Below are 22720 nucleotides of genomic sequence, written 5' to 3' on the forward strand. Positions count from 1 at the left end.
AAAAACCCAAAAAAAACAGCAAAAGCACATGGTTTAAAACCACAATTGGCTTCTCCATAACTGTGGGGGAAGATGTCCCCTTATCCAATCATATTTATTAAATTAAATGACATCATGTGCATATATTTATCTGTATGTACAATATAAAACAAGGCTGATTACAGAATGTACAGTACATTGTCCTGTGGCATGGGATTGCTTTCTCACCATGTATAACTCATTCTGCTTAGGACTTCCCAAGAGCTGCGTAGGTTATTACTTTACGAGGGCAAGTTTGTGAAGTGGGGCCCCTCTGAGTCCACCGTTGACCCTCGAAGCTGAATGCAAACAGACTTAACCAGTGGTGCGCTGAAGATAAGGACAAAGAAAGAAACCATCAAAGGGACGAGGGATTGCAAAGGCACACTAGATAGGCTACTTGTCCTTTTTTTTCAGCTACTTTCAATCAAACTGCACTGGGTCTGTCTGAGGGGACAACAAAATTGCGGACTCGCCAACGAGAACAGCTCCACCAATCACCAAGCAGGATCCGGAGATCTAGGAAGACAGCAATCAAGTGCCACACCATTTATTTTTTTTGGGTTCAAGAACTAATGATGACAGCATACATACCCTGTACAGTCTAACACTACTACTATCTGCCCTTAAAAGTTCGGATAGTATTTATTGAACATCAAGGCCAATTCTTTGTGCCTTAGCCGTTCCTGAGGAGGGATGTAGAAATTTTAAGGAGGCAACTACCGTAAATATCTGGATCCACCCTCTTTAGTATATCACACATAAATGGTAACTGATTTTGGTTTTAGATCACAAATGTAGCAGGTATATCAGCGAGAACAAAAACCCATTCTAAGAAGAAATGTGGCACTTTTTTTTTTTACTGGAATAAATGGATACTTGGCTGTTTCCTATTACAAACCTCTTCTGAGAAAATAGATAGAAAAGAAAAGAGCAACAAAAAAGTCCACTTTCTTCATTAGATGCTTATCCCCTACATTAAAAGTATAACTATAGGCCTAATAAGTATGATTTAGTTATTACGGGAGTATATTCAGTTCCAGAAAAAAGTAGTCCATAGATGCAGACAGGATGTAGGAGGAAGGTATAAACTCCACTGATTAGATTCTTCTGTTAATGCTACATCTGTGTACCTGAAGTTTCCCCTGCTGATTGGTGAAGCAGACGAGCTGTTTGTGAGACAGCTGAGTCAGTCTCAGGACCGCTGTAGTTCCTTAAGAGAGCACAAAGGACCGAGAGCACTGAGGCAGATGATGCACATGCTGAGCGCTGTCTGTCCACATGGATGGGCATGCTCTGCCCGGCCCACGGGGGAGGCAAAACGGGGAAAGGGTTTTGTTTTCGGAGCAGGTTGTGGAAGCAGCAAGTCAGAGGTGCAGAGTGACACGAATCACAGAATTACCCCAAAAGCCTTTCTCTAAAACCTCATTCTTCAAGGTGACGTAGGGAAGAGTTGGTGTCATATGGTGTTAAAACTTCTATATTCGTCTCATCTGACAGCAGTACGAATCTATTGCTACCTGGCTGGTTCACAGTTTTAGGCTATCTTTATTAGCCGGCCTTCATTTCCTTCCTCTTTTAATTCCTTTGCTCCGTTGCATGCCTAACCCTTAGATCTGATAAATAAATGAAAGCTCTACTAGGGGGCATCTTTCTTCCTCCTCACTGCACATGGTGCTACGCTGTGCCTTCCAAAGCCAGAAGAAATAGTTTCTGCCTTTAGCAGAGACACGGTCTTGCATCCTTAATCTCTACTTCTTCTTTTGTTTTATGTAATTCAATATGAGCGTATCGTTATTTTACCTTTTTAGGTATGCATTCATAAAAGTACTTTTAAACTTACATAATATTGATTCTTTTAATTACATCCTTTTACTAGTTGCATTTCTTTGTTTATTGAAGAGTCTTAGTCTCTGGGGTTTTTTAAGGAGTAGACGGGGATAGGACTCTCACATGGCTGCAGGAACAAAGGGGCTTTTTAGGCCTACACAGTCTGAAAAGCCTTGGTCTGGGCGGGGACCATGAGGGTGGGAGGTGTAGGCCCAGACGTGCTCCTGGAGTTGAATTTGGGAGTGGCGGGGAGCTCGGGGGTCTTGGGAGGCACCACTGTGGTGTAGGCTGGAGGGGATTGGGGGAAACCCGGAGGCTGTCCGTTTTCCTTGAGGGCTGCTACAGCAGGGGGGCGAGGGCGGTGACCGCGCTGCATACTGTTGTGCACCATAGACTGGGTGGAGGAGGCTCCGGAGCGTGAGCTACCAGAGCGGGATGAGGAAAGGGAATTGGGCTTTACAAGTTTGGCTTTGGGAGCTTCTGCGTCCTCTCTGCGTGAAAGAAACAAAGAAAGCACAAACATCCATTTTTAACACCAGCAGCATCTCTAATGCAGAATAATGCAATGTGCTACACACACACCAGGATTGGGGTGAATTATAATTGTAATTGCGTCATTGATAAATATTACAATTATGGCATGATTATAATTGTAATTGTAATTTTAAAAATCTGTTGCTCTTGTAATCATAATTAAATTGTAATTGAGTTCAGATAATGAACTTTGTAATTGTTATGAAAATTCAATAAAAATTGTCAAATATAATTTAACGTAAAACTGGGGAACCATGTTACAGCTCTATGTACAGTTCTACACATATGTCCTTAACAATTATTCAAATGTGTTTCATATCAAGTTTTCCCACATTTTACCATTAAAAATATATTAAAACCTATGTTTACACATGTATATGTACTTGTATTTATTTGTATGATTATTATTATTAATAATAATAAGAAGAAGAAGAAGAAGAAGAAGAAGAAGAAGAAGAAGAAGAAGAAGAAGAAGAAGAAGAAGAAGAAGAAGAAGAAGAAGAAGAAGAAGAAGAAGAAGAAGAAGAAGAAGAAGAAGAAGATTTTTGCACCTTATCTTTCATTTGCACCTTATTTTTGTGTAGTTTTGCACCTTTTCTCTGCACGTGTGTACAATTATTATTATTAGTGTTATTTGTGTGTGTGTGTGTGTGTGTGTGTGTGTGTGTTTTATATGTTGCTCTTTGTCGTTCCAATTACCCATCATGGATTGATAAATATTTTTTTCCTGATTCTGATTCTAAAAAGGTAATCAATAGATAGGAAATAAATTAGATAATAAATATTTGTTTTTAGTGTATTTTACAGCTGATTTAGGACCTGTTAATATAAGAGATGCTAATAGAAAGCTAACACAAGAGGAAGGTTAACTTTTACTAGGTTTTTTATTTCAGGCTCAGTAATTGTGAATAATTGTAATTGAACTTTTGTAATTGAGAATGTAATTGTAATTGACTTTTTGAGGATAAAATATACATACGGGAATTGTGGTTTGAAAAAATGCTGGTACATGCAATCGTAATTGAACTGTAATTTAACATGGGTATTTGAAAACGTAATTGTAATTGACCCCAAACCTGACAAACCCTCAGTGTTCAAGTTCTTTAGTCACGTGGAATTTATGACAGTTTTGTTATGAAATGACATTCCTTAAAGAAGGGAAAGAGGATTCCCTTTGTACACTTCCTTCCTTTCAAGTTCAGAGTCACAAGTTAACAAATTAATCTGATTTAATAAGGCTTCCCTGCATAAAGACAGACACAATCATTCTCACAAAGGTGTGTTGCTGGTACTTTGATGAGCATGCTCCTGCAGGAAAAAGAATATGATTCTTTGAAAAGCAGCAGTTGGATGCTCGCCAACCCGCAGAGATTTGCATCGCTAGCTGGTATTACGGTAAGTAGAAAGGCTTCTAACATGGCATGAAAACAGAAAACACTTTAAAACATATACATTATTCACTCAAAGACGTCCCTCAACTACACTGCATTATTCATAGGAACAACCAGTAGATACACACCTACGCCAACACACACACACACAAGGTGCACAAGTCTCATTAAAGGTCCACAGGGTGAGACAGGGCACAAAGGTTTCAGGGTTAGAAGCAAGGCGGGTGTAACTTCTAAGCTCAGACTCCACAACACACACACACAAATACACACAGTGTGTGAAATGTAGAGGTGGTGAGAGAAGAGAGTGCTTCTAAAAGATAATCGATAATGAACACTTGACCTTGTGACTGGTTTTATTTTTAGACACACACTGAAAAAAGGATGACAGAGACCAAGCATGTACAAGGCACACAGAGTTGTGTGGCTTTTGTGTCGATAATAGTTTGAAATGTAGGTGAAATAAAAACCTTCCAGCATTAAAAACGCTCATTAGTTTCACTGGCGCTTTGGTACATTTCTTAAATGCATTTTAGTGTGCAGTATTTCCTCTAGGGTTGCAGCCTTTTCTTTTCCTGTGTTAGTCACTAGCTCAGTTTGTCTGTGTTCTTTAAGTGTGTATAACACTGTATTAATAATACATAATAGTTACTGTATACACGGCTTGGTAAATGCAAGAAAATTCCATAAACATCAAAAAGGGAAATTAAAAAGTTTTACATTTTCTTTAACATGCATCGAAGACCAAAGGGAGGAAAAATATAATCAACCATTTCACAACTTCTTCAGTTTTGCCAATGCAACGACGCTGTCTATATGTGCTGACAAAGTGACTTTAACTGTGTCACTGATCCATTACATCAGAGCTGTCAAACTCATTTTAGTTCAGGGGCCAAATACGGAGCAGCTTGATCTCAAGTGGACCACAGATTTTATGCGGGAAAACAAGTAATTTCAACATTATTGTACCATAGTTTGCACTTTTATGTATATAAAAAATACAAAATATGTAAGAAACCAAAAATATCCAAGCAATAAGTGACAGATATCAGACCCAATGGGATCTTCACTTTAAATTTCCTAGATTTTGTGACCAATTTCTATTTAATTAAGGGAAATATTATGTCGAAATATAAGGAAAATGTAAGAATTTTGTAATAATTTTGAGTTTAACATAAAAAAAATGACTGCAATTGTGTGATATAGATAAGTTTTATTTACACAATGTGCATTACATCGACCCATAGAAAATTTGATTGGGCCCCTTCCCTGTCAACAGCATCTAGCGAACAAATATATATATGTTTATATATATATATATATATATATATATATAGATGTTCAACATGTTGGAAATATGACTAATACATTTATTAGAGATGTTCAATATGAGCATTTTTCATCACTTACAGTAGTTTCCATATTAGCCGATACCAATACATAAATTAACCCCCTCCCCATCCTAATTTTAGCTCAGATGATATATTTCTCCATGAAACCGAGATGGATGTTAAGCCCATATCCCACTGGATGCATTTCACATAAAACATCATCTTTGCAAAATTGCATGACTTATTTTAATAATTATTTTTATCCAAACAACAGCACATATGGATTTTTCTAAATTGGTGGGAAAACTGATGACAATGTCAACCACACTATGCAGTATAGCTGCATTGAAACAAAAAAAATACCTGAATTATTCTTCTAACACTGTCAGAAATGAAGAGAATCATACCTCATAGTGTGACAGCTGCCACAATCTAAGTCCACTCACTAGCTAACTAAGTGGTAGATCAATCAATGTAATGCTGACGCTAAGGAAAACAAAGTATGTGGCTTCATGGTCATCAGTGTGACAGGCCTGCGATAGCAGTGAGAAAGTCCTTTTGCGTGTCGACTTATTATGTTTCCGTCTCATATAACGTTGCATTGTTTTTTTTGGAGAGTCTAAAACCAACTGTCTGCTGTCAGTGTGTGTGTGTGTGTGTGATGATTATCCTCCTGTGTTCCTCCTATCTGTTCCCTCTTGTACTAATTAGTTAAGTCTGCAGAATCCTGAGTGTTGGTTGCACTTAACCTTTTTTGTCTTGAGCTTCCAGCCTTGCTTCTACTTTCTCCGCACAGCTTTTACTCGCTACCTTTTCGCACGGAACTGTAAAAATAAACCGTTCAACCCTTGCGTTGATTGTTGGTTGTGTGAGTATGTAGTTGTAGGCGTGTGTTCACGTGGCATGCACATACAATGGCCACGTCTACATGGGAGCTTTAATTCCTCTTTAAAGCAGAATAAAAGTTAATTCCTCTTTAACCTGACCTTGTAAACACATAATTCCAAATGCTAATTTAGTTCCAAATTAAAGTTAATTCTGAATAAAGTGGCTGGTTTATTCCATTTTTAATTCTGAATTAGATCATTCCTCTTTCTTGTAAACACTTAACTTGGGTAATTCCGCTTTAAGTTAATTCGGGTCGTTCTGCACTTGCGGGACTAGCGGCGATGACGTGCTGGTGACGACGTAATCCAAGATGGCGGCGGCCCAGACTCCAGCCGAGACTATTTAAAAGACATGGCTATAATGAAAAGAGTGGATGGACGGAGGCATAAACATGCAGACTTTCACATGGACTTATTAAACACACACGGAACTCGGTAAACAGAACAGGCTTCACCGGACGGCTGGCACTAGGACCTGGAGGCGGAGTAAATGTGTCCCCGTCCTGCATGTACAGGCTGTAATATCACTAGTTTATCATTTTACCTGTTGTTAGAGCTACTATCTTTACTAGAGAGCAATTATTTATTCCTGGTGATTGTTTTCCAGAGGTTTACTGGGCTTTTTACTGGTGATTACCTCCTATCTCTCTTCTGCTCCGCGGTCCAAACTGAAACCGTGTGTTATTGTTGAGCTGCTGCACAGTTCATGTGTGGTCGTCTGTGTTATAGCCGACAATAAATAATTCTGAATTAAAAAACATCACGTAACAGTGGCCCATGTGTAAAAGGAGTGATCGTGTATCCAGGTTTTTTCGGTCTTTGGGTTTTGCTGTGAAGGATGTTGCACCTTTTTTTTTTTTTGTTGTACTGTTGCCATAAAAATGGAAATGTAGTTGTTTTTTGGACACTATGGTTGAAAAGTTAACATTGTTTAGACAATAATATGTTAAGTTTTTCAGACAACTGTTATGCGTCAAGGAAACTTCAAAGGAAACATCAAAGCGATGAGCAGACACCTCTGACAAACACTGGCAGTCGAAACATGTCAGGAGATCAAAGTGGATTTCTTCAGTTGTCTGAATAAATGAAAACTTAACATACTATTCAAAAAGAAGACAAAAAGAGGAATTGTTTAGACAATATTTGGACAAAAGACTCAAGTAAAAAAAGACAAGTAACAGACCGTATTTCATTCGGAGTCTCCTCCTCTTCATACTTCTTTTTCTCTTTTTTCCGGAAGACAAGCCATATTATGAATATGACAATGAGGACACCGAGGGATATTCCAACCACAGCACCTGCTACAGTGCCAACATCCCGTGCATCTGTGAATGAAACACACACACACACACACACACACACACACACACACACACACACACACACACACACACACACACGCACACACACACACACACACACACACACACACACACACACACACACACACACACACACACACACACACACTATTTTACATCTGGGACAATCTGAGAGTTTACATCACTATTATTATTATCATTAAAATGATACAATGCCTTTTTGCCTCCTGAAATGAATGAAACACACTTTTTTAAAACAATACTTATTTACATTTATATCTACTATAAAGCAGTGGTTGTCAAACTTTTTTGGCCCAAGTACCCCCTTTCTCCTATTTCTGAATCCAAGTACTGTACCTCAATTTTTTGCTCAGATAAATGAGTGTTAACACACATTTTAAAGATACTCATTTTGTAAATAAGCGAAATGAAACAGTATTTTTTTGATTTATTTCTATAGTTTTTATAATTTCCCATCATTTCCCACCTGGTGTGAGACCACGACTGACCCTTGTATTTTCACTTTGTGCTCTAATCAAGATCATTTCCATCAATATTATTATGATTATCATTTTTAACTAAAATATAACATAAAAATGATAAAATCACATATTTTTAATGCTTTTGTTTGTTCATATACCACTTTCTTTCTCTCTCTCTAAAGTACCCCCTGTAGTGCCATTGCGTACCCCTAGTCGTTCATATACCCCCGTTTGAGAAACACTGCTATAAAGTGTACTTTCAATTAGAGCTGGGCGGTATACCCAGTTCACACCGAGTAACAGTGAATTATTTTGTTATGATATAAATTTTTAATATACCGCCGTACCGGTGTATTGATAACACAACTTTCGGAACGCTACACTGTGCCACGTTTCAGACCGGACCCTTTTCAACGTTGCACTTCTAAATAGGAAGGTAAACAGTAGCGCTCTGGTGTTAGTTGTAGTGTTAGTCATACGTGTAAATGGATAAGAAAAACACAATTGAAGCTGCATCTGAGCATGTGCCTGCGTGCGCATGCCCGTGCTACAGGAGAACAACACTCACGGACAAGGAGGCACGGTTAGCTTAGCATGTCGGCAAGTTTGGCAGTAATACTCAAAAAAAGAGAGCAAAAGATCGCAATTCGTAATTCCTATAACGCGAAAATAAGTCCTGGTGAAGCTGCAAACAAAACACTACCTTATTCACCATAAGAAACCACCACACCACTGAGTATGCAGCATTTAAAGCTAGAAATCAAGCTAATGCTAAAGCTAAGCTAACGCGGTAAAGAGCCATTGGGCTGCTGTTGCAAACTTGTATTATTTACTACTAGTGTGGAATTATTCTAAAATATTCACTCATCATGACAGTAAAATAGACCTCTCTTATCTTTATTTAAATTTTTCTTTATCCTCTTACCTTTATTTATCCCTTATCCTTATATTTATCACTATTATTATTATTGCTGCTGGCTTGTGTTTTTTTGTTCCGCGCACCGACTACCAAGTCAAATTCCATGTGCTGTTTCTTTTTTTTTAAACCTTACTCTGCAAATTAAACCATTTTGATTCTGATTTTTCTTATCCTTATCAATCAGTAGAAAGTCCTGTGAACACCTGATTGAGCATAAAAATAAAAAAAATACCGTCATGTACCGTGAAACCGTTAGAATTTAGAAAAATTATGTTTAGTGCAGTCTAGTGTGGGAGCACAGGAAAGGAATGATGGGAATACATGTATTTCCAGCAGCCGGTAATGAAACAATACCCATCAATCATCATGGCAGTTTAATGTGTGGTGAACGCTGCGGCCATTTCCTTCTGCCCACAAAAGAAGAGAAAAGAAAAGAACTCACGCTGCTGCATTGTGACCTCTAAGGTGCAGTTCTCTTCACCCACATCGTTGCTCGCTGTGCACCTGTAGACACCTGTGCTGTCCATGGTGAGATTCCTCAGGGTGACTATCTCTGGGTTTTTGAGATCTGGGGAAAAAAAGAAAAAATGGAAATCACAAATTACTGTCAATGCAGCAGAATCCACTACTTTATCCTCAATGGTCAATTTGTTCTGAAGGGCAGATGTAACAGCTCAAATACATTTTAGAACTTAAGGGAATTAAAAGCAGTGTTATTTTTTAAACTAAAACTTAAACTTCTCTGCGATTATTCTTAATTCTGACTATTTTATTACAAAATCAAACAAAAATCAAAACAAAATCTCTGTTCATTATCAACTGACGAGTAAAAACGTGAGGAAAAATTGATTTTTTTTCCTTTTCAATCAATCTATTTTTATAACTCAAGCTTTATTCTTGCAGTATTTAAGTTGTTTGTTCAAAAATATTGAAAATAAACACAATCCTATGAATAATATCTATCTAACGGGACATAGACTTTTTTTTATTATACAACATTAATTATTGCACATTTGGTATTTAAATAACTAAAGACAAAGTTAAAGAGTTTTTTGTGACAAACACCATTTAGCAAAATCTACTACACTATAACAAATCCATCAATTACTAAGGTGAGACTAAAACTAAAACAGGTTTCTATTAACAAAATTTTAACTAAAAAAACAAACAAACAAAAAACTACCGTAAGACTGAAATGTGAATAAATAAATCAATAACAATAATGCAAATAATGCATTGGATTTATATAGCACCTTATTTTGGTCACTCAAAGTGCTTTACATGGCATTATTCTTTCACTCCACACTTAGTAGTGGTAAGCTACTATTGTAGCCACAGCTTCCCTGGAGCAGATTGACAGAAGCGAGGCTACCATAGTGCGCCATCTGCCGCTCCGACCACCACCAACACTCACTCACACACTACATTCATACTAGACAATGTGGGTGAAGTGTCTTGCCCAAGGACACAATGACAGATACCACTAGAGTGACTGTCCCCCACTGTGTCACCTGGAATTTTCAGTGGTCCCCCATCCAACTGGCTTCCGAGATCAAACATGATCGGCAAATGACAATCTAGGCTTTGGTGGGGGACTAAGACTGCAATGAAATTAAAAAAAGAATATTCCGATCTCAGTTTGCTGGCCTTCTGGAAGTTCCTAACGTGTCTAGAAGTAGAACATTAGGAAGAGCATTCAGCTACCAGGCTCCTCACCTTTAGAACCAGCTCCCAGTCTCAGTACGGGAGACTGCTACAATCTCCACCTTTAAAGCTAAACTCAAAACCTACTTATATGCTGAAACGTATAGCGTATAATAGCATTAACTTAACTACTAGAGCGGACATGGGCTCGTCCGTAAACGGTTGCATTTACAGTCCTTAGAGTCGCTGTTAGATTACAAATAAACGGGAAGAGATTCAAATTCGGATGTAGCTGGTTATGATTTACAGTCCACATAAACAGGACTGAATCATAACCGAACCACTAGAGCGGACATGGGCTCGTCTGTGAACGGTCGCATTTACAGACCATGGAGTCGCTGTTAGCTTACCAATAAATGGGAAGAGATTCATCACCTTTATAATAAGTGTTGACTAGGCCACTGGGAGTGAGGCCCAAGGCCAAGGCAGGCTGACTTTATAATACTGTATCATGTTTTTCTGCAGTCAGTGCCTTCTCCTCGCCCTTCTCTGTCTGCTCTGTTTCAGGTGGAGTGAAGCTATGGCTGCCACCTCTGAACCTGGTTCTGCTGGAGATTTTGTCCCGTTAAAAGGGAGTTGTTTCTTCCCACTGTCGCTAAATGCTTGTTCATGTCGATCTTCTTGGGTTTTTTCGGTTATTATGAATTTCATATTTTGATAGGCGCATTGAGATGACTTTGTTGTAATTTGCGCTATACAAATAAAGTTGAATTGAATTGTCAAATTTAAAACAGAGTAAAAGAAAAAGGTGAGTGAGACACACATGAATGGATTCCTGGTTATGGAGCCAGGAACATGAAGAGCAGTAACAGGAGCCTGTTTGACACAGCAATGAAATCCCATGAGCTATGTAGACATCCACACCAATGACAGCCATGTGATTTCACCTTTCTCCATTACCATACATAATGGCTGCTAAAACTGTGCGTTATTGTACAAAGAAAACTAATTAGACCAAACAGGTGTTCTTTGCTAGATGCCATTAATTTGAAGGATTTTGTCTGGACATGTGCCATGATGTGTGTCGGCTGAATACTGAAGGGAGCGCTGAGATGGCAAGGTTGGCACCTGGAGGTTGCTTTAGGCAGTTTAAGGAATGCACGCTGTCAAGAATACCTCTACCATTTGTTTTCAGCGGAAATCATCTCAGTCATACTTGGAGGTAGAGACGACTGGTAATGAACCAGGAGAAATGCCAGGTTCCCACCATATGAGGGAAATGTGCCTCAGGGCTACAAGGGAGCCAGTGTGGGTTATTTTTTGAGTTTATAATCAAGTCAGAGCCAAGAACTGCTGTGCATTACATTTAATATTCTCTACTTTAGACACAATTCTAAGAACTGCTCACAGAGACCTGATGCATGGTTTTTTTACATAATTCTGACTGACAAATTCTGTCAGTCAGAGTTAGATCACATTAAACCAAGTCATCCTAATGAGATGAACTAAACCAACTAAACTGTGTGGTTTTATCTTACTGTAATTACTCATAATGTTAGAATAGTCAAGTTTAGTGTTGTACTCAAGAACATACCATCCGAGACCATGACCGAGACTTTTGAGAGTCGAGGTCGAGTCACGACCAAGACTGAGACCGAGAAAAGACGAAGACCATAAAAATGTATTTTCTTTAAAAACCATGATAAGGTTGAACAGTTAAAGAGCTTTCTCTCCTTAATTTTAGTTTTCTTTTTGACTACATTTGACTGACAAAAACAAGGCTTCTGCTACTCTTTCTAAGGGTGTGATACAGCAGAAAAAAGCTTTTGCAGTTGAAAGGTCTGAAGCTGTAGCACGCACTCCCATTTCACATCAGAAAGGCTTCATCTCTTGTAAAAACGCACTTTTGTGCTTTGGCGTACAGTTTTTAATTGCTTTCATTTTATGTACACTTATTTGTATTTTGTTTTGTTTATATTGTTTGTCTTATGGTGTATGTACTTTATATATCTGTTGTCACCTTGTAGAACACTTTGCCCCCCTCTTCCTGGGTTTTTAAAGTGCTTTATAAATGAAGTTGGATTGGATTGGCTTGGCTTTCAAAGCACAACATGCAAAAAAACCTCAAATCTTGACACATTTTTCCAACTAAATTCTTGCAAAAAATAGATCCTTGTATGCATTCAAAAGCTACTGACGAATCCAGATTTTTTTTTTTAAATATCTGAAAATCAGATGTTTATTAGCAATAAAATGGACTGATGACCATGTTTTGCAGGTGTCTGACACAAAAGTCACTGGAAAAGAATTCCGATCAGTGAGCTAACCCTCATTGTTTCATGTCAAATTACAACATTGTTTAATCATGAACAGTTAAGTGCTTAACCTTATCACATTAATGAAGTCATGGTTCCCATACTTTTTACTCAAAACTTTTCCAAAATATTTTACCAAATTTCGATCACTTAGTTTTGAATCACTAACATCTATTCAAGACCATTATACAGCAAAAATGAGCGCTGCTTTCAAGCGTACTAGAGGTCTGACAGTGTGCCTCAGTGAGTAGCCAAAATATGGCACAGGGAATCAAGTCGTGTCCATAATTTATCAATCATATACTGTAGCATCGTACAATGGTGCCTTTGACACCCATTTTGCAATATTTTTTTTAAATACTAATGCCTCCGCTATTGAATGTAACATTAAAAAATAACTAACTAAGTGATAACATGTTTGATTATAAGATTACAATTTCAATTTCAGACACATCTATTAAAAGGTGTTAGGGTTAAGAGACTTGCTTAATGTCCCATTATAATAGCGAAAGGTTGGATTTTAAACATTAACATAATGTCTGGAAAATCAGTTTTTCAAATTCCATAACTTTTCCTGGAATTTCATGACCATGAGGACTCTGGAAGTTGATAAAGATCAGTGCTGGTCTCGACTGGTCGTGACAGGAAATACCATGCCCGGCCAGTCCGAGACAAAACCGAGTAAAAATGCGAAACAAATGTGGTCTTGAGACCAAGACTGGTCTTGGGTGCTACAACACCAGTAAAGTCAGTTGGAGCATTAAGAAGGTGATAGATATCAGACTGAAGGAAAAGGGGAAGCGAACTATCGAAAAATGAAACTTTATGGAGTTTCTTTGCAGATCATGTGACTTGTGAATCACCATGTCAGTGAGGTGCCAATTATTTTCCTTACCTATGAGTGCCATGTGTGGCAGTTTGCCCAGACTCTTGCCTTTGTCCAGTACTCGCTCCCACTTGTAGCTGATGGGGTCGGAGCCATCGCTGGATTTACAGCTCAGCTTCACGTCACTGCCCTCTAGCATTTTGCCATCCATCCAGCAACTTGGCTTGGAAGGCTTGACTGTGAGAACAAAGTAGAATAAAAAAAAAAAAAAAAAACAGTTTAACAAGAAAATCCTTCATCACATGAATCCTTTCTTTTTATAGATATACACATGTATATTGGTTAGGAGTAATCAACAATCTTCAGTATTACCCGGCTGCAAAACAGATGCACATTTTGAGTGAAAGTCGGTTTTCTCCTTGAACTCAAGCCCCTCCCCCCAACCCTTAAAACAACTTGAGGCAAGTGTGCTCAGTCGCAGCAGGTCGATTCAACTGCTCAGTTCTGTAGTTTTGTTTTTTTTCTGCAATGACATTGATTTAAAACAAAAAAATCCTGTGTATTTAAAAGAAAATAATGTAGGTTGCAGTTTTTAATATCTTCTGGTATTTTTTTTAAATTACTGGGTGATTATGCAAATAAATCAATTAATCCTGCATGCTGGACAATTTACCTCACGCTCTCATGTGCAATATGTTAATTCAACTCAGGTTATTGTTATTTATTTATCTTTTTGTTGCGTATACATCGGTTCTTTCATTGTTTTTCATCTTTAATTATAATGTCTCGGCTGATTTGTTGTTGTTTGTGATTTTTAATAATTTTTTCAATCTGAGTCTGAGACATGCACAAGAATTTCATTGTATCTGTTCTTTTTAACGTGTACATATGGCAATAAAAGTTAAAGTGTTAAAAGTGTAGACAGCACACTGCGGGGAAAATAATCCCTCTTCAAAATAAAAGCTAAATAATTATTTATCTTTTTTTTTTTAGTTGGAAAAGGTCCTCTGCAATTTTAATAATAATTATTATTATTATTCTTATTAGTATTATTTTGTAAATGTCATAAGGATCATTAGTGGTTCCTCAACAAATATTTGTCTCCTTGGCTATGCTAATGGGAAAAAAAAAAAAACACACACACACCAAAATGCATGTTGTATTTAAAATATCAAAAAAAATAAATAAAAGCATAAAGCACACAGTCATTTTAGAAGAGAGGAAGATAAGGCATCATGCTGAAGCTGAAATACACATTAAACATCCCCCACTGAGAATGAAATGTATTGGACTCTTTCCTGTCGATCCATTAGTCATGACAATTAATCAGGGTTGCCATCACAGTCATTACTCCTGAGCTGGTGGCACATACAGCAAAATAAACCGTTCCTTTGGGAATGAAATCAATATGACCCTAAAGCCAATGCGAACACTCCAACGCTTGAGGTGAAAATGCTCTCCATGGGTCAAATGTTTTGATCATTGCCAGAGGCAAAGCACAGTGAAACAATCGCCTGCTGAACGTGGCTTTTGTGAAATCACACGCTGCTGCTTCACCACCAGAAATCAGAAAAACAGCACACGTTTTCCTCTTTTCCAAGGAGTCTATTTTTAGATCAGCGGTGAACTAAATTTAAACATTTACTTTGTATTTTTGTCACGCTGTTTGTCACTGCTTGTCAGCAAACTGTGCCGGTACCGCTGAGGGAGTAGGGAGTTAGTGGCCTATTGTTTAAAGCTATAGCTGTGGATTTCTTCACTTGTTTCACAGTGAGTGGTATTCTGCTCACACGTCGAGTAAGCATCTTAACTGATTGGTAAGCTGAGCGTTAGGTCTGCTTAGCTCTGGGCTCTGTCAGGGTCCCATCAGCCTATACCTGCAGCTGGAGCCGTTGGAAATGTGTAACCTGAGCAGATAACCCAGGCACAGCCAATTACACTCTCATATGCCAACAAGCATAAATGTCACTGATGCACACTTACACAAACACTTGCAAAAACCTCACGCTCAAAGCACAGATGTGAGCTCCCTCACCCATTTGCACACACACACAACTGCTGGAGCGCCAAACTCTGGCACACACAGACACACAAACACACTGTCTAATGCCAAGCCAGCTACCGTCTCAACTGCCAAGCTATTATCTTAGCACAGGGAGCACAAGAAAAATGCAAATGTTCGTCTATTTCCAAATTGAAAGTGTCACCACAAAGCTGAGGGCAATTTGTAAAAATCCAGGCACTAACTCACTGAAATGTCTTTATGGAAGCGAGGGGCAAGTCAGCACGAGAGGATTAACAGACTGTTCCATTAGAAAACCAATAACCGCGGGATGAACTAATCTCCCATGATGTTTTAATAAATCGTCCGCTTTGCCGACATTGAGAATGATCTTGCTCCTCCCGCCAGACTTTGTGACTGGCTATACTGGGAAAGCTGCTCTCGGTCCTTCACAAATGTTTAGCGGTTTAGTGTAATGAAGGCAGAGGCATGCGTAAGCCAGTCCTACAGCTCAGATACTGTACTCATAAACATTCACATATTGAAGAAACGAGGGGAAGCAAAGTGTGGAGAAGTGGAATATAAAGTACCATGTGGAATATAAAGGTAAAAGGTTTTGTTGTTGTTTTTTTTCTCTTTTGATGATTAGCTATCGACAATTTGTGAATATGCAGATTGTTTGTTTAATGATATATGGATAATTAATTGTATTATTAGTTAGACTTAAATAATCATAACAGGTAGTGATTAAAGGGGTGAGAATAAATAAGTTTACACTTCTTCCTACTAGGGCTGAACAATTAATTGCACTTGCGATATTATCGCAATATTATAAAATGCGACTTTCTAATCGTAAAGGCTGCAATTTTATTTAATTTTTTTCTTGTACTGTTTTGTCCTGTCCTGTTAAGTTCAGAGAGTGTTTAAGAAGTGCAGTCCACATGTTTACAAGCTTCATGAAACGTGAAGTTAGTTAGATATGTTGAAGATGTTTGCTTTATTGTTGTATTCTGCGCTTTAAAATTCATATTTTATATTTATTTAAAGTTTAAATAAATCTGAAATTGTTTATTATGAAACAGATTGATTTATTGCTTGTGTTCATTGAAAAATACATGACAAGAGGCCCTTGAAAAAATAATCGCTTATTAAATCGCAAACGCAATATTGAGGGAAAAAATCGTTCAGCCCTACTTCCTACTCCTTTTCACACACGTAAGTTGAGAAGTTTAAGTGTTTGTGAATCATATCAATGATCTATTTCTGCTGTTGTAAAACATTATTTTTCGTTTTTTTTTGTTTTCTAAACTGTTGTTCTTTTATCATTTTACATGTTTCGAAATAAAGACATCAATCAATCACAAAAATGGATTTACTGGGGAGGTCTATTATTTCTATGGTATAATGAAAACTGAGAAAACTTTGGGCAAGACAACAACGATCCCATTCAGGATGTTTGATATTAGCTTTATATCTGATATGCCAATATTGCCTAAAACTAAATATATATGGTACATAGTGCCATATTCATTTTTTATATGTTTTCTAAAAAAAAAACAGTGCATATTAGTTTTTCAATATCAGGGGAAAAACAATGATAATCTCGACGATATTACATTTTAAGCCCAATATCAGTCAATAATATCGGTGGGTAGATAATATCACCCATATCAGTTGCCATGAAGGTCAACATATTATATAAAAAAGGTAAAATACATTTAATAATTGTATTTAAAGATTAGCGTAAATTCCTCATGATTTATGTCAAATGTTAGTTCGGTAGTATTCTCAATAAATATACAATAAGTGTCACATGCTACATTTTGAGGTAAGGCTATAGCAAGGCATAAAAATGAGAAACATATTGAAAAAAAATAGTTTTCTTCAAAAAATAATTTTGTAAACACCATAAAAATGGAAATATTTAAAAAAAAAAAAAAAGTTTTTTGAGGTAAGGCTATTGTAAGGGAAAAAATATATATAACTATTTTGGGGAAAAAAATAACTATTTTGAAAACACCATAAAAGTAGAAATATTTTGAAAAAAATAATAATTTTGAGATAAGGCTATAGCAAGGCATACAAATGAGAAACATATTTAAAAAAAAATGTTTTCTTCAAAAAACTATTTTAGAAACACCATAAAAATTGAAATATTTTGAAAAAAAAAAAAAACATTTTTCAGGTAAGGCTATTTTGAAAACAAGTACCTGAATCCTCTTTGCCTTTCTGTGAGGAGTTTGCATGTTCTCCCATACTAGCATTCGTTTTCTCAGAGTTCTACAATTTTCTCTCACAGCTCAAAAGCATGCATCTTGTTTTTCTCTATATCGGCTGTAGTGATATTACCCCCAGTACAATGTGAATCATTGAGCTCAATTTTAAGCATTTTCCCTTATGTTTACATGGAATTTATGCAAAACATCAACTAGGAAACGTGAGTCAACAGTTTATGGGTAATAAACCTTCTATGGTAATCAGGAAACCAAAAACAGCTGTTGAAAATGTCACAAAGCATAAGGATGACAGAAGTTCACTTCAACCTGTCAATGAAACTTTATGCTTCATATTTAAAGCTGCTGTACACTAACATTTATGTAATTCAATCAGATAAAGACATAGAGTATGCTTTATAGATCAGTAAATCATTTGCTTTAAGAAACAGATGTAGGGTTGAAATTAGCACTCTAAAGTTTGTTTTCATCTCCATGGGAAATGCCCCCGTTTGGCTACATTTTCTCCATTGAATTATGGTAACTAAAAAACACCTGTCTCTGCGACTCCAAATCCCACAATGCAATGCGCAAAACTTTTCGGACAATATCAATAAACGGCGGAGCTCAAAACAAACTTTTGAGTGACAAATTTCAACCTTTTTAGTAAATTATTTATTATGAGGCCTACACTATGTCTTTATCTGATAAAACTTCTTCATGTCCAGCAGCGTGTGACTGAGACAAATGCAAACCGAAGAATTTGAGCAAATTTAAGCCCAAATAGTTTTGTGCCACTCAGTTTGATGGCATAGTCTATAACCTACTATAGGGTTGTCAAGCTCCATGGAGTTGTTTTTGTTTCAAAATCAGTTAAATTCATTCCAAAAATTCGTGATTTTGTTAGCAATTTTTGTGTAATTTAGCGGAATTTTGTGCAATTGTTTGAGAGAAATTGCAATTTAAAAATGACTGCATTCATCCGATGTGAAAGGAAAAATGCCAGCCCATAAAATTATTGTAGAGTTTTATTAAATTGGTGAATTTGAGATCATAACAACAACTGGATTATTTGGTAATTTACACACTAATTCATTGTTACTTTCTCATACGGGCTGAATTTGTTGCTCTGAAGGGCCGGATTTGGCCCCCGGGCCTTGAGTTTGAGTGATCCATGTTCCCTGTTGCATGCTCACTTCATCCACAAAACAATTAAAACTAAATCCAAACACTACATGTCCAAATCAAATCACACGGTCTGAGTTCAATGGAATCATTAGATCAGTCAGCAGGACGGAGGAAATGTGCCAGGCTAATGATCCACTGATTAAACATGTGTGTGTGTGTGTGTGTGTCCGAGTGCACGTGTGTATTTGTTACCTCGTGTAAAACAATCCCTCTGTTTTTTAAATGATCAAACACTGATGACATGTTCACAACCACGTGTGTGTGTGTGTGTTTGACTCACCCAGCACTATGAGGTTGACCTGGCTCCAGTGGTACTTCCCTCCAGTCTTAACTTTACAGTGGTATTCCCCAGAGTCGGTCAGCAGCAGGTCACTGATCAGCAGGGAGGCGTCTCCGCCCAGGTATTCCCCTGCGAAGGACAGACGGCTGGCGTCGCTGCCCGTCGCCTCATTAGTGTACACCTGGCCTCCGAAGAAGGTAATAATCTACGATGAAAAACACACACACACACACACACACACACACACACACACACACACACACACATCACTCATTCATGTTTCTATTTCAACACGTGTCTGTGTGTGTCTGGTTGAGTTTGGGTGTCGAATGTAAAAACTCACATTTTTAACATTTAGATGATTTTTCTTTCATTTGAGAAAAAATCATGTAAAACAGCATAATCTTTTTGTTGACATTTCATTGGACATTTGTATATTTGTATTATTATTACTCATTTAACTTTTTTTTTCTTACGTCTTTGTTTAACGTTTTTTTTTATTTTTTATTTGCGATATTTTCTTAAGCGGTTGTAACAAAAACAATTTCCCCCTGGGATAAATAAAGACATTCTATATCACTGTTCAAAATGTGTAAAAATAAGTCTAAATGTAAACGTTAAATGTAAATCTAAAGGTAAAATCGGTCGCCAAGTGTAAAGCTAAATGGCGGGGCCTCGTGATGGACAGGCGATGACGTACCCACTTTGTATAGTTTCTAAACATTTAGATTTACATTCAAAATTTACATTTAGATTTAACATTTGCATTTAGATTTAACATTAACATTTAGATTTACATTCAAAATTTACATTTAGATTTAACATTTGCATTTAGATTTAACATTAACATTTAGATTTAACTTTTACATTTAGATTTATTTTTCATGCGTACACTTGCGTTCCAACTGAAAACTACATTTTAAACAAACCATGGCCATGAATCACCATCAGTACTTTTCTTCATCCTAAATCCCACATCCCAATCATAATACCAAGGATTAATTTGACTGGGAAAGTGCCACCACCATTTAAAACTGTATAACCTGATGATGAGAAAGCAAAGCAGAGTGAAGAAATAGCCACACAATCCCTGCAGCGGAGAATACCAGCACACATGGGTAACACTGTTAACAATCACTTTTTAATTAACACTTGGGAAACAATATTTCTCAAATGAATGCATTTGCTGGGATGCCAGTATCCTGTCAGTGTTCATTTAGCTGATTATCTTTGCACAAAATTATCTTCTCACAGCTTTTCTTCCAAGCACAGCTGACAAATCGACTTAGAATTTAGAGTTGTTTTTTTTTTTTTAATTATTACAAACAATAGTCTGCAAATTGGAATGATGGAACATTATTGCTTAAATCAAGCAAGAAGGCTTATTAAGTTATGCTTTCTGATATGTTTACAACATCTAATTTGGGTGGATCTCAGACAACAAAAGGACAATACAATGAGTTTATAATATACTGTATAATCAGTAGACGAGGCTTTTTAATGACTTTGCCCTCTAATATTGGAAATACTGTTGCTCATAGAGTAGAAAATGAACTCACAAGCAATTGCTAAATAGTTGGGAAAAATATTTCAAGTAACGTTCATGTTTAATTGTTCTTTGGCAGACGATTCAATTAAATGTCATTGTCAATGTTGTCCATTACATCTGATTATAACATTGACATTAAGGCCTTTGTCAGCGAGCTGAGACACAGAGACAATCGTTCAGGAGACTGACATTTTTGTTGGACTCCAGAGAAAAACCAACACTTGCCAAAATTACTTACATTTCTGTAAAAGTGTATATTTGGCCAAAAATGTAAGTAAAGAAATCATCGACAGTTTAGCAAAGCCAAAGTACAATATCACACTTTTTCTTTTGAGCCGACATTGTGTAATCGACTGTAAAACAAATTTGCAGGACTTGTGATTAGTTGTTTCACCAAATATTTACACAGTAAATGTCCATGTGAATCAATTAACAAAGGAGATGTTTATCAAGTCATGTTTTGTACCCAAACAGTAAAATAATTACACTGCAGTATTGTGTTTCATTTGGCTTAATCACTAATTCATATACACATTTTATGTAAAATATCACAAATACTATTTTTTTTTCCCTAACTGAAGAATATAGTATTAAAGGTGCAGTCTGCAACTCTCATGAAAGTGACTTTTTGTCCTATTTGCTAAAGCTGTCACTATGTAAGGACAGCTTTACATCAAACTAGTAGTTTGTATGAAAAAAACAGGCTCATTGAGCCCCCCCTGCTGCTCCTTCTGCCTTTGGCAAATTGCCAGAATGCACAGCGACTGAGCAAAAAGAACCAATCAGAGCCAGGATTGTGTTTGATGGGCTGTCTGACAGCTGTTGCTCACTGTCCCCGCCCCTTTCCCGGAACTAGAGCGCCGTCTTTTTTACAGTGTGTGGTCTGGAGGAGTATTATTGATTTTTCTGCTTGAAAAGTAATTACTGCTGCTTGATTTACATTATGTTTGATTTGTAATTGTTACACTAGAACTCTGTAGTGCACGTGTTGTTTGTGTGCATGCAGCAGCCTCCGTTTAGGCTGCTGTAAGTGACACTGTGTTGTTGCTGCTGCTGAGGTGCGTGCACACTGAGAGAGAGAAGCGCTGCAGTAATATGCTTTTAACAGAGCATGTTATATTACTGTGATGTTGCTGTCGGGCTAATGTTAGCTTGTTAGCTCCTCTGAGGCAGGGACTTTGGAAAGTTTGGAGGTAGGGCAAGAGAGCAGCGGGGAGGGAGGGGGAAAGAGGGATCTGAGAGTTGTGGACTGCACCTTTAAGGATCACCACATTAAGTGTTTCTTATTGGTTAGGGGCCTTAAATTCTATTAAAATGCTCAATGCAAAATACAAAAAAGAGAGAAAATAATTCATTTCTTTAATCTTTAAATACAAAAACCTAACAAAAAAAAAAACAACAAATAAAAAATAAAATAATAATACAAAACAAAAACAAACAAAACTACATTATACAAATTCTCACTTGAGGCTAGTAAAGTAATAGAACAACAACCTCAGAGAAAACTTTACACCACTGCACTTCAAACTGCTTAGACTTACACAGCACAGTGCATAAAACATGAGGATTATTATTTTCTTTCCCACAAGGAAGAAAAAATATTAATATAAATATTTCTTTTTCTGTACAAACTAAAATCACATGCATATTGCATGGACGTAGTATTGATTCCTAATGGGAGTGCCTTTATTGTTTCACTTTTTTATTTTTACTTTTTGTTAATGAACTTTTGAAATCACAACATTTCTTGTCAGTGAACAGGACGTTGGTTATTATTTTTAATCTAAAATGTTAACTGATGAACAAAAAGCAATCTCATTTTCTAACTTTTAATTTTTTACTATTTATTGTCAATTCCTTGTGTGTATTTGTGTGTTTCTGTCTCTTTTTCTCCGTCCCCATGGACAAACACAAACAAACACAGCTGTCACTGTGGCCTATTACTCGGGGCAAGTGAACAAGTGAGAGGCTGCAGATGGGGCCCGCTAA

General features: G+C 37.0%; 1 protein-coding gene across 1 annotated transcript in view; it reads right to left on the minus strand.

Annotated features, from left to right (window-relative positions):
- Positions 1 to 468: 468 nt before the first annotated feature.
- clmpb (CXADR like membrane protein b) overlaps positions 469 to 22720 on the minus strand; it is a 106118-nt gene continuing 83866 nt past the window's right edge. Inside the window, exons 3-7 of the mRNA XM_028464665.1 lie at positions 19183 to 19387; positions 13569 to 13736; positions 9157 to 9282; positions 7175 to 7316; positions 469 to 2339 (exon numbers count right to left, since the gene is read on the minus strand). Coding sequence (XP_028320466.1) covers positions 2003 to 2339; positions 7175 to 7316; positions 9157 to 9282; positions 13569 to 13736; positions 19183 to 19387 — 978 coding nt within the window. The 3' untranslated portion in view covers positions 469 to 2002. The remainder of the gene's footprint in view (positions 2340 to 7174; positions 7317 to 9156; positions 9283 to 13568; positions 13737 to 19182; positions 19388 to 22720) is intronic.

Source organism: Gouania willdenowi, chromosome 13 (genome assembly GCF_900634775.1).
Source record: "Gouania willdenowi chromosome 13, fGouWil2.1, whole genome shotgun sequence".
Classification (NCBI taxonomy): domain Eukaryota; kingdom Metazoa; phylum Chordata; class Actinopteri; order Blenniiformes; family Gobiesocidae; genus Gouania; species Gouania willdenowi.